At 54.6% G+C, this 12,599-nt stretch overlaps 2 protein-coding genes across 4 annotated transcripts; one reads left to right on the top strand and one right to left on the bottom strand.

Annotated features, from left to right (window-relative positions):
* The first annotated feature begins 2,126 nt into the window (after positions 1–2,126).
* Positions 2,127–8,505, top strand: TFPT (TCF3 fusion partner). 2 transcript variants are annotated; one of them, XM_079723554.1, is made up of 6 exons: positions 2,127–2,209; positions 2,710–2,968; positions 6,036–6,106; positions 7,619–7,688; positions 7,773–7,991; positions 8,362–8,505. In XM_079723554.1, the coding sequence occupies exons 1-6, from the start codon at positions 2,187–2,189 to the stop codon at positions 8,479–8,481; spliced, it is 762 nt and encodes a 253-aa protein (XP_079579680.1). In that variant the 5' UTR covers positions 2,127–2,186; the 3' UTR covers positions 8,482–8,505. The 2 variants fall into 2 exon arrangements, with proteins under 2 accessions (XP_079579680.1, XP_079579681.1); XM_079723555.1 differs by lacking the exon at positions 2,127–2,209 and adding an exon at positions 2,340–2,416.
* A 67-nt stretch (positions 8,506–8,572) lies between these two features.
* Positions 8,573–11,834, bottom strand: NDUFA3 (NADH:ubiquinone oxidoreductase subunit A3). Of its 2 annotated transcripts, none has more exons than XM_079723296.1 (4): positions 11,642–11,834; positions 11,348–11,422; positions 9,257–9,334; positions 8,573–8,728 (listed from the first exon to the last, which is right to left on the bottom strand). In XM_079723296.1, the coding sequence occupies exons 1-4, from the start codon at positions 11,757–11,759 to the stop codon at positions 8,637–8,639; spliced, it is 363 nt and encodes a 120-aa protein (XP_079579422.1). In that variant the 5' UTR covers positions 11,760–11,834; the 3' UTR covers positions 8,573–8,636. The 2 variants fall into 2 exon arrangements, with proteins under 2 accessions (XP_079579422.1, XP_079579423.1); XM_079723297.1 differs by lacking the exon at positions 11,642–11,834 and adding an exon at positions 11,582–11,625.
* Between the last annotated feature and the right edge of the window lie 765 nt (positions 11,835–12,599).

The following is a 12,599-nucleotide window of genomic DNA, read 5'->3' as shown; positions in this document are numbered from 1 at the left end:
CAAGCTGCGTGGTGCAGCCAAAAGAATAAAGAAATAAAATAAAATTTACAGAAAGACAAACGGAGGCTGCAAACTTCCATGTCCGCAGAGGCTAAGTGGGTGACATAAGTGAGTGAAGCAGGCTGGGGGTTGGGCAACTGGAGTCTGGAGAGCTAGGGAATCATGCCTGATGTGAAAGCTCAGCTGACACGACACTTCAGACACGCCCTGCCAGTGGGAACACAGGCTCCATGTTGCCAGGTTTTCTAATTTTTTTCAAGAAAAGTAAGAGAGTCAGAATTTTTATGTGTAACCTCCCAGTTTGAAAAGTTTCTTTTTAAGTGGCTAATTTAAACAGACCACCATGGCACAGGCCAAACTAAAACGATTACAGAAAAGATTTGGTCCTTGAGCTGCCGGTTTAGGACCCCTGGATGTTCGGTTGTCTCTGAGCTCAGTCTCCCCTCATACCCTCCTTTCTCCCTAAGATGCAATGTCCCCTTTATACTCACTTCTCTTTATAAGACACAGCTTTTCCTTGTAAACGCACCCACGTTACCTCACACACACCTTTCTCCAAAACTCTCGCTTTCTCTGAATAAGAGGAACTCGTCCTTTATTGGACATGATCTGCTCTCCATACGTAAGACTCAAGTATCTCTTCTTATCCTCTCTTCTCTGTTTCCCCACTAAACTGTAAGCAAAACCAGGGGTGGTTATCTGTCTGTTCACTGTTATATCTCCACCATCTAGCAGAATCTCTAGCACGTTGTAGGTATTCAAGAAATATTGGGCAAATGAATGAATGAACTTTATTTAATCCTTATACCAACCACATTATGGTTTCCTTTCTCCGGCTCTCTGGATATATTATTTGTTCATCCCAAAAGTAAGGGCACAAACATTATTTCTTGCAGCGTGGATTATCTCTGACCCTGAGACTAGATGCTATCCTGCTGTTATACATCCTATGAACCCTTTAGTTCACTTCAACACTTGAGATTCTCTAAATTTCTAACATTTTGTTTAATGTCCATCTTCCCCATTAAGCTTAAGTTTGTAAGGAAAGAGGGACCGTGTCCATTTTGTTCATTGCACAATATTTCCATCGCCCAGCGCAGCACGTGGCACGGAGTAGGTACCACGACCTCGCCTGATGCCAGCCAACCTCTCCAGCCTCAGCCCCCGCCACTATCCCCCATGCCCCTGAATCCTTCTCACACTTTTTTCGCTTACCAACTTCTTCCCCTCACTTTAGGTCTTCCTTCCCTCCCTTTTTACCAGCTCAACACCTCTTCAGCCTTCAGTTCTCATATTCCAGCTCCCTGACCCACGCACCCCACTCTAGTGTAGATAGATTGCTTGGTGATATACACCCCGCACGCCCTGTGTGTACCCTAAGGCACTTCACACATTTGTGATTATTTAAGTAATTACTTGATTAAGCCTGTCTCCCAAGGCACCATGCAAAGCGCTAACAGGGCCGGGAACGATTTTTTGCTGCCGCTATATCCCCAGAGCCGTAACAATGTAGGAGCATTTGAGACCTTTGGGTAGTCGGTCTACGAAGGCCCGCCTTTCTCCTTACACACTTCCTCCCCCAGACCCAGGAAGCCAACCTCCCGCCCTTCCCTCGTCTCCATCACACTCACCCCTTCTCTTCTCGCACGACGGTTTCTAGGAAATCAGCTTCCCAACAGCGGTCGACGCTCACTGATGACGTTTCAACCTTGAGCCGTCGTCGAAGCAAAGCTGCGCTCTGATTGGCCCCTGCACCGCGTCTTTCCTGGCTGCGTTTGGAACAACAACTTTATTAGCACCTGCCGCTAGGCGGAGAAGGGATGAGCCGGAGAGAAGAGGGGCTTTATCCGGCTCACGCCCGCTGTGGACTGAGCCTGATAAGCCGAGAATCGCCATAGTCTGACGACAGGGTGTCAAGACAAGAATAAAGTCGAGGGCAACTCAGACCACTGGTGGAGGCGTTCGACGAGAAAGCAAGGCTTTCAGCCGGGAGTCGAGGTGGAGGTGGAGGGGTTAGGGAGCGGAGCCGGAAATAGGAAACTACAGCTCCCAGAAGGCGTAGCGGCAAGGTCCCGCATGCTGGGGGTCGTGAAGCCTGATGGGAAAGGTAGTTTTGCGAACGACTTAACCTAGAGGTTAGCGAGGTTGGAAGTTCTGAGGCCCGGGGCTCCCGGAGTCGGAGAGAGATGGAACTGGAGCAGAGAGAAGGGTGAGTGGCTTTGGGGAAAACTACGAATCCCAAAAGACATTGCGGCTGCATAAGAGCGGTCTTCTGCGCTGAGGACTGACGGGGATTGCAGTTCCTACAACTCCTTTGGCTTATAACTCTTGTAGGGACTGGGGTCCGTACTCGAGCATCCTGGGGGAAAAGGCTACGGGTCTAGACTCCTGGATCTGACAGGCGAGGCGGTTGGAGGTCAGGACTCCTGGGTCTGAGTGAGGGCTTGGGGGACTCGAACTCTCCGTGGGACTCGGGAAGAAGGGGTCTGGACTCCTCGATACTGGGAAGCGGGTGCTGGGGCCCTGGACTCCTGGATCCTGGGAGGAAGGGGTCGGGGCTCGAACTCTTCTGGATCCTGGGAATGGTGGGCTGGGGGCCTCGGACTCCTGCATCAGAGAGAGGAGGAGTCTGGGAGTTGGGCTCCTGGTCTGTGGGAGGAGGGACTAAGGGCTAGGTATTCAGGGTCCCTGAGCCCACTGACTCTACAGGACCATGGCATCCGTGGGCTTTGAAGAGTTCTCAGCGCCGCCAGGCTCAGAGTTGGCGCTGCCTCCTTTGTTCGGTGGTCACATCCTGGAGAGCGAGCTTGAGACAGAAGTGGAGTTTGTGTCTGGGGGTCTGGGTGGCTCCGGGCTCCGGGAGCGAGATGAAGAGGAAGAGGCAGCCCGGGGCCGGCGGCGGCGCCAGCGGGAACTAAACCGCAGGAAGTACCAGGCGCTAGGTCGACGCTGCCGGGAGATCGAGCAGGTAGGTGAGTGTGGATTCCCCTGTTTTGGGGTCCCCTGGCCTCCATTACCAATCCTTCCCAGTCTCTGTCTAGATGCCCAGCCTCCCTTGCCCGGCTGAATGAATTTTCCATTCACTTATTCATTCATTATTAATTTATTTAGCACCTATTATGTGTCAGACAGTGTGCAAGGCACCTTGGAGAGATGTCTCCTCTAGGAGCATCACCTGACAACCCAGACCAGCTCACTGATGTTTCACAGGTGCCTCTCTAGCTCCCCACCGATCAAACTTTTCAAATCTCCCATACCCTTGACATCATTCGCTCCTCATGTCCTGTCTGTTCGGCCTCTCAGATCTCTCTGGGGTCCTTCTCCTCCCCCCATCCCCACGCCTCTGCCCAGCCTCAGGTTCTTTCTGCTGAATCACTGCATTAGCCTCCTTGGTGAGAATGAGGACGGAGCAGTAAGCAGGGCCCAGATCTTGAAAGGCCACCAGAGCCAGAGGTTTGGATTTTTTTTTTTTTTTTTTTTGAGAGTGATGGGGAGCGATCAAAAGGTTTCAAACAGGGGAGGGACAGGGTCAGTGTCTGAAAGACTCTGAATTTGGTTGGACTCTTTTGCTAGGGCCGCTGTATCAAGAACCACAAACGGATGGCTAAGTAATAGAAATGTACCGCCTCACGGTTCTGGAGACTAGAAGTCTGGGATCAAGGTGTCAGCAGGGTTGGTTCATCCTGAGGGCTGCGAGGGAGAATCTGTTATCTGTTCTAGGCATCCTCCCTAGCTTCTGGTGGTTTGCTGGACATCTTTTGTGTTCCTTGCTTGTAGGTCTCTGCTTTCATCTTCCCGTGCTTGTGTGTGTGTGTGTATCCCAATTTCTTTTTTTTTTTTTTTCTTTTTTTTTTTGCGGTACGCGGGCCTCTCACTGTTGTGGCCTCTCCCATTGCGGAGCACAGGCTCCGGACGCGCAGGCTCAGCGGCCATGGCTCATGGGCCCAGCTGCTCAGCAGCATGTGGGATCTTCCCGGACCGGGGCACGAACCCGTGTCCCCTGCATCGGCAGGCGGACTCTCAACCACTGCGCCACCAGGGAAGCCCCCCAATTTCTTTTAATAAGGATGCCACCAGTCATATTGGGTTAAGGTCAATCACCTCATTTAACTTGATTACCTTTGTGAAGACCCTGTGTCCAAATACGGTCACATTCTGAGGCACCGGGAGTTAGGACTCCAGCACACCTTTTTGGGGGGGGCACCATCCAACCCGTAACGACGGTGTTGGGGGAGTTCTGGAAGGGGGCTGGTGTAGTGGCCCAGGCAGGAGAGGAGGCGGCTTGAGCTGGGGTAGGAGTCAAGGAGAGGGAGAGAGAGAGACGACTTAGAGAACTAATAAGGAGGTGAGGTTTGAATCAAGTCTTAGATTAAGTAGGAACACGTCAAGGGAAAGGTACACTGAGGACTCTGTGTGGCATAGGGCTTACTCAGGATTGGAGAGGTGTTTGGTTTGATGGGGGTGCTGGGGAGGGGATTTGAATGCCAGGCTGAGGGCGGTGGACTTGGAGCAGGATCAGCTCCAGGTATTAAAGTATATTCCCCTGAAGCTGCACAAAGGCTGAACCTACGCATACCCTGTGGCCAGCTGTCCCAGTCCTCCCTACGTACCCAGCAGACATACATACAAACACACACCTGATGACAGTTAACCTGATGACGTTCCTAGCAGTACTGTTTTTTTTTTTTTTTTTTGGTTTGTTTGTGTGGCCTGTGGGATCTTAGTTCCCCAACCAGGGATCAAACTTGCGTCCCCTGCAGTGGAAGCGCAGAGTCTTAACGGCTGGACCACCAGGGAAGTCCCTGCAGCACTCTGTAATATGGTTTTATGTACGTGTTAATATAAACTTACGTAATATACATAAACCAGATACCGTGTATCTTTTACCAGGTAGCTTTTGCCTCCGCTTCATCCTTCAGCTCACCCCAACCTCTCTTCTCTCCACGACCACTCCTCTCTCTTCTTCCCCCACCCCACCGTGATTTCACGACTCCTCATGTCACTGTGTGTTCACAGGGTCTGACAGCAAGGGTGGTGCTGTCAGAGCGAGCCCTCTCACCTGTGAGTACCCACTGCGTGCCAGGCCTGCTCTGGGGGCTTTACGCAGGGACATCTGGGAACTCAGCGCCCCCCAAGCAGCAGGTATCCTGAGCCCTGTTTAACAGATGGATGCTGGGGTCCAAAGAGACTCAACCATTTGCTCAAATGGAGTTGCATTTGAGCCTCTGCTCTTAGCTCCCCCGTCCCCCGCCAGGAATAAGTTGTTATTATTCTCGTTTTACCAGTGCAGAAACCTGAGGCTCAGAGAAGTTAAGTAACTTGCCCAAGGTCACAGAGCTGAGAAGTGGCAGGCTGGGATTCAAACCCAGGTCTTTCTGACGCAGGAGCAGAACATACTCTTTCACGCTTGGGCACATGTCTCCTCTGATGACCTTAACTAAAGCGGCCACCTCCTGCCCTAATCTCCAGCATATCTACCAGTTTGGTGTCCTTCAAGCACTTTATCACTAGGTGAAGTCATTTGTTTAGCAGTATTCAGGGAGCACCCCCTCTGCCAGGGTCTGCTCAAGGCACTGGGGACAGAGGCACAAATCCTGGTCCTTTGGGGCTTCTGTTCTGGTGGGGGAGATGGAGAGTGAGGACACTGCATAGAGAGAGAGGCTATAAGGCGATGGAAAAGTGGAGCTGAGAAAGGGGGGGACGTTCTGGCGTGGGAAGTGGGGGGTGCTGCTGCAATTAATGGGAGGTCTGAGCAGGTAGCCTTTGAGTGCAGCCTTTGAGGGAGCTAGGCAGGCACCTGGGGAAGAGCACGTGGAAAGCACTCAGGACAGGACAGTGTCAGGGGACTCAAGCGTGAGCCACGTGGATGAGGGAGAGGAGCAAGAGAGGCAGCGAGGCGGGGGAAGGAGCAGACACAGCGGGCCCTGGAGGCCCCGGGATGGCCCTGGGCCAGTCGCCCTCCAGCGGGGCCCCGTGCACCACGTGTTGAGCACGCGGAGTCCGGCTGACCTGTGTTTTCTCCCACCTCCCCGCAGGTGAATGAGCGGGTCCTGAACAGGCTCCATCAGGTACAGAGGATAACTCGGAGACTCCAGCAGGAGCGGAGGTAACCCCTTGCACACGTGCTCTGGGCCTGCATCGCTTGCCTCTGTTCCCCCCAACCCCTGTCACCACCACCTTGGGCCTTGGAAGAAAGCCGAGCCCTGGGCCTTGGGGGAGAGGTGTGCTCCCTTTGAATGGAGTGTAACACAATGCAGGAGACCAGACTCAGGGTCACAGACTCAGCTTCAAGCGCCGTTCTGCTGTGTGACTCGGGGCAAGCCGCATCCCCTCTCTGAGCCCCAGTTCCCCATCAACTAAGGGTTAACACTAAGATCACGAGGCTGCTGAAGATTAAATGGGAGCCCACAGGAGATGAGCTCAGCTGAGCCTCCCGCCTCGGGTCACCGTGACCAGGACGGGGAGTGAGCTCTGGGGCCAGCCCACCACTCCACTGGGTTCCCATCTCCATGAAATGTGGAGAACAGGCCTCATTACAGAGTCTCCATGATGCCGAGACCCCCGGTCAGTCCTCAGCCCTCTACTTACCTGACCCAGTGGATACACCCTCTTCTTTGAAGCACTTTCTTGGCCAGGTCACTCTCCTGTCTCAGTTTCCCCTCCTCCCAGCCGCTGATTCTTGCCTCTTTGCTGGTTCATTCTCACTTCCCCAAACCCTGAACCTGCAGTAGCCAGGGCTCAGCTCCTGGGTCCTCCTCTTGTCCACATCTGTGCTGTCCAGGATGCTAGCTGCAGGTGGTGACTTTATTTTACACTGAAGTTGAATTTTAACATTCATTAAATAAATTTCAATTCATTCAAATGAAACTGAAAATTCAGTTCCTCAGTGGTCACAGCCCCAGTTTATTAAGACGAAGTGAAATTGGAAATTCACTCCCTCAGTTGCACGAGCCTCATTTCATGTGCTTGGTAGCCACGTGGTTCCGATTTTCATCTGAATTAACTAAAATCAAGCGAAATTTAAAATTTCCATTCCTCAGTCACTCTCGCCACGTGGCAGGCGCTCAAGGATGGTGACAGGTGATCGGTGGCTTCTGTGGTGGATGGCACAGAGAGGACACCTGATACCTACTTGTAGAATAAGAGACTGCACGTAAAACGCTCCACCCAGGCGCTGGCTTATGGGGACCATCTAATCAGAGCTTAAAACAAACAAAAAACCAGAAAGCTTTTGGAAGCAGGAGTGGGGAAGAGAAGGCAGCATCACCCGTGAGAGCGCTCTGGGTCCGCCTCCCAGGGATTAATGAAAATAATAACTTACGTTTGACTGTTTACAAGCCGAGTACTGCAGAGCTGTCGTCAAGCTGCAGTGTCGTGGTCAGCGGGCCACCCAGTTGGGGTTGTCACCTCCAGATTACAGAGCAGGAGTGGAGGTGCAGGTCACCTGGTCCTGCCCAGAGCCCCACTGGCTACTCAAGTGCTTGCTACCCGGGTGACTCAGACCTTCTGGGTCCAGGACAGCCTTGGCTTCAGAGTCAGAGCTGGGCTGTCGTGGGCCCCCTTCCCAACCACCAGAAGGTAAAGCTGCCCCCCCCCGGCGGCTTATCTCCGGCCGCAGGTTCCTCATGAGGGTGCTGGACTCCTACGGTGATGACTACCGCGCCAGCCAGTTCACCATCGTGCTGGAGGTGAGTGCGACGTGGTCACGGGTGGGCTGGGGGAACCGGGGGCCCAGGACACAGCCCTCACGTGCCCACCTCCCTGTCTGCCAGGACGAGGGCAGCCAGGGCACAGACGCCCCCACCCCAGGCAACGCTGAGAACGAGCCTCCAGAGAAAGAGGGGCTGTCCCCGCCTAGAAGGACGCCTGCACCCCCAGAACCTGGCAGCCCGGCCCCTGGCGAGGGGCCCAGCGGGCGGAAGAGGCGGCGAGCACCCCGGGACGGCCGCCGAGTGGGAGCTGCGCTGACTCCAGAACTGGCCCCGGTGCAGGTGGGGGCGGCCTGGAGTCCAGGGGTCCGCCGGGTGGGACTGGGGCTCCTGGGCTTCCCTGCTGCGCTGCGGGGGGGTGGGGCTGGGCCCTGCAAGGCGGGGAGGGCTGGAAGGGTTGGACGGGGCTGGCGTTGGCCGGGGAAGGAGAAAGAGTTGGAAGATGCCAGGCAAGGGGCTTTCGTGGAGAAGGAAGATGTGGAGGCGGCTCTGGGTAGAAGAAAAGATAACCGGGGAGGGTCGGCAGAGGAGGGAGAGGAGGCGGGGGGAGGGCGGTGACGCTGGAGGGGATGCCGGGACTTCTGGTGAGGAGCACAGAGGACGCCGCCGGGAGACCGGGGTGCTTCTCACGCCTTGTTCTCACCTCCCCCAGATCAAGGTCGAGGAAGACTTTGGCTTTGAAGCGGACGAGGCCCTAGACTCCAGCTGGGTTTCTCGGGGGCCGGACAAACTGCTGCCCTACCCCACCCTAGCCAGCCCCGCCTTTGAGTGACACCCCCCCCACCGCAGTAAACCAACCCCGACACTCGCCTCGGCCGCTGTCCACTGCTTCCACCTGCAGCCGCACACACTCAGACACCGGGTGTGGTTTTCACATTTTTATTGGGGGCCGTCAGGGAGGGGGCCTCTCCCTGTCAATGGAGAAGCTCACAGTTTCTTCAGCCACTCCAAGCTTGGGCCCTGGGGGTCCTGGGGGTGGCTGGGCACATCAGGCATGTTCCCATCGTCTCGGAGGGGCACTGTGGGACAGGAGGGTGGGCCACTGAGACGAGCAGATCGCTGGGGGCCCACAGAGAAGGGCTGGCCTGTCAGCTTACTTTCAAAGAGGGAAACGGGACCCCGGGGAGAGATAAGAAAGAGAGTAAGGGTCAGAAAATCAGAGATGCAGGGAAGTGGGGAAATAGAGACCTAGAGACATGGGAGACCAGAACGATGGATACTGAAAGGAGACCCAGAGAAAGACCCAACAGATACAAGGAAGCAGAACAGAGACCTGGACAGGTGGAGACCCAGGAACACAAAACTCCAGAAAGCAACAGAGATTGGGAACCCGGACAAGGACAGAAATCTGGAACCATGACAGAAACTCAAAGTGCAAAAACAGACAGAGCGAATTGTACGGCACGTGGATTATATCTACTGAAGGAAAAAACGAGAGTCCAGACTGCACTGCGGAATCTGGGATCCCTGCAGAGGCAAGACCTGCCCATCGTCATCCCACCCCCCGCTCGGCACGGTCCACAGCCGCTGCCCCGGCTCCCACTCACCTGGGTAGTTGTAGGGTGTGGCCTCGTTGATCATGATGGAGTACTTGGCGTAGGGGCTGAGTGCAGGCAGGATTATAGCTGCGGAGAGACACAGGGGTGAGGCCCAGGGGAAGGAGGTGGCGGCGGGGACAGCAGCTGAGCCTTTTCAAGATGGGGGTCAAGTGCATGCGGGGAGGGGAGGAGGGGGATCCAGCACCTCCAGGAGGCCCCTGGGCACCCTGGGAGCCCCGTACATCAGCAGAAGGGTTTATAAGACTTTTGTTTGTTTGTTTGTTTTTGTTTTTTGCAGTACGCGGGCCCCTCACTGTTGTGGCCTTTCCCGTTGCGGAGCACAGGCTCCGGACGCGCAGGCTCAGCGGCCATGGCTCGCAGGCTCAGCGGCCATGGCTCACGGGCCCAGCCGCTCCACGGCATGTGGGATCTTCCCAGACCGGGGCACGAACCCGTGTCCCCTGCATCGGCAGGTGGACTCTCAACCACTGCGCCACCAGGGAAGCCCAAGACTTTTTTTTTTTGGAAGTGAGGGTGGAAGCCAAGCATCCACAGACCTGTGGGACCTAGAAGACACAGGAAGGAAGGGTTGGTCACAGAATGAGCGCATTTGAGTCATGGAGCATATTAAGGGATGTGGGTCGGGGGTGTTTTGGGAACGTTCCAGAGAAATCATGAACTGTTACAAACTGAGGAGAAGGTTTTGTACAAAGAACAGTCATTGAGAAATTACAGTCCACCTGGGGTAGGAGCAGGGAGTCATGGTGGGTGGGGCAGGGCATGTAAAGGAATATTCTGGGTCAGTGCTGTCCGACATAAATGTAAGAGCCATGTATGTAATTTTACATTTTCTAATAGCCACATAAAAGTTAAAACATACAGGGCTTCCCTGGTGGCGCAGTGGTTAAGAAGCCCCCTGCCAATGCAGGGGACACGGGTTCGAGCCCTGTTCCGGGAAGATCCCACATGCTGCGGAGCAACTAAGCCCGTGCGCCACAACTACTGAGCCTGCGAGCCACAACTACTGAGCCCTCGTGCTGTAACTACTGAAGCCCGTGCGCCTAGAGCCCATGCTCTGCAACAAGAGAAGCCACCGCAGTGAGAAGCCCATGCACCACAACAAAGAGTAGCCCCCGCTCGCCGCAACTAGAGAAGAGCTGCATGCAGCAACAAAGACCCAAGGCAGCCAAAAGTAAATAAATAAATAAATTTATAGAAAAGAAAAGTTAAAACATACAAATTAAAAAATAAATTTAACCTGGTATACCCAAGACATTTCAACATATCCTCGGCATAAAAGACATTGATATTTTATATACTCTTTGTTATACAAAGTCTTTGAAATCCGGTGTATGCTTTACATCAGGGTAACATGTACCATCTCAATTCATATTGGCCCCATTTCAAGTGCTCAGTGGCCCATGTGACCCGTGGCTGCCGTGTGGGACAACTGTGTTCTAGAACCTCACTCAGTGTGTGGCCTGCCAACCAGCAATATTAACAAGACCTGGGAACGTGTTAGAAATGCAGCATCCCCAGACCTACTGAATCAGAACCTGTATTTCACCAAGACCCACAGCATCACCTTGAAATCTGAGTAGCCCAGTTCTACAGCTGAGGTTCTCAATCGCAGAAGCACATTAGAATCACTGGGGGATTTTCACAAGACACAAGATTCCCTAGCCCCACCTCCACCCCACCCAATTCAATTCAGAACCTGGGGTGGGGGTGGGGGATGAGGGTGAAAGGGGAGGATAAGGACATTACTTTTCATTTATTATTATTTTTTTAATCTATTATGCACAGCTAGGGTTGACAACCTCTTCTTTTAAGGGATTCTGGTCCTCTTGGGTGGGTGCGTACGGGGTGGGGAGCGATGGGGTGGTGGAGGAGTCATAATACTAGGGGTGGGTGTTGGCATACAAGTGGGGACACGGAACGTTGAGGGCGCCGGTCAGGCCTCGGGGGTACAGGATGGAACGATGGTGGGGGGGCGATGGAGCACTGGTGGGGGGCAGTGGGACCTCTAGGGGGTGGAGGAGATAAAGCCGGGACGCCGATTGGGGGTGATGCACTTTCGCGCCTGGGGCACTCACGCACCGAGACCCCCGATGGTGAAGGATGCCACTAGCACCGGCTCCTTGGCCCAGACATTCCTGAGAAAGGCGGCGATTCCTGGAAGGGTGGGCGAGGAGGGTCACCCCTGCAGGTGATGCCCCCAGTGACCTCTACCCCTCTCGCGCCACCCCCGCCCTGGAGAAGCTACCTCGTGACCTCTGCGTCCCCCTCCGGCCCAGACCCCACCGCCTCTACGGGGGCTCCGTCTTGTCCTACCCCTGGCACCACCCGGGGTTCCCGGTACCATCCCCGCGCGCTGACGGAAACCGCACTTACTCCCGGCCATCTTGGTCTCGGCAACGGCGGCGGCAGCTCCGGCAGCGAGGGCGCGGAGCACTCTGGGAGTTGTGGTCCCTGGGCACGGCCTCCGCAGTCGGAGTCCGCGCGTGCTCATTGGCGCAGAACAGCAATCCCAGGCGGTGGCGGGGGTGCGGAGCACTCTGGGAGTTGTGGTCCTGGCCCGCTAGCCTCCACGGGCTGAATCCGCGCGTGCGTACTGGCGCAGGACAGCGGTCCTAGACGACGGCTGCGGGGAAAAGAGGCGGTGCTGCAGATTTAAGCGCAAACTTGTCTTGGCGGACCTGCCGCCGCTCTCTTTTTTTCTCTCCGCCTAGAAAGTCGTTCCAGAGGAGTAACTTTCAGTCCTCCTACTGCGGCCCAGCTAAGGCGGAATGCATCAGTCCTCACTTTATAGTTTACTCATGAGAGCCCATTTTACAGATGGACAAACGGAGGCTGGGAGAGGACGAATCACCAATTTGAGGTCTCAGCTTAAAATCAGATCGTCCTGCAAGCCCTAAGTCTCATCCCAGAAGGGTTAGGGGCCTTCTGTATACTCTCACAGTGCTCTATGTGACCTCCATTATAGCGTACATCATTTTGTTTTAACTAACCTGGTCGGAATCTGCCTTTCCATCACGCTGGGAGCTACTTGAGCACAGTAATGGGGTCTGACTCCCTTCTGTGCCCCTTTCCCCCAACCGTGTAGCACAGGGTCTGGCACATAATAGATGCTAATTTTTTTTTTTTTAAGTTTAATGAACACAACAGTTATGACTGCTCCCTCTCCCAACTTTTTCCACAGCACCATGGGGCTGTGACACAATCACCCAGGGGCCCCCACCTCGCTCCTTCCTTCCCTAAATAGGGCTCCGGCTTCCTGATGTTGCCTCATTTCCTGGTAGGGGAGAGGGCACAGCCGAGCCCTGGCTCCTGTTCCTGCTCCAGCCGAGAA

This window comes from Hyperoodon ampullatus (assembly GCF_949752795.1).
Source record: "Hyperoodon ampullatus genome assembly, chromosome: 18".
Taxonomy (NCBI): Eukaryota; Metazoa; Chordata; class Mammalia; order Artiodactyla; family Ziphiidae; genus Hyperoodon; species Hyperoodon ampullatus.
The sequence above is the reverse complement of the archived record's forward strand: the minus strand, read 5'-3'. Positions and strand labels throughout refer to the sequence as shown.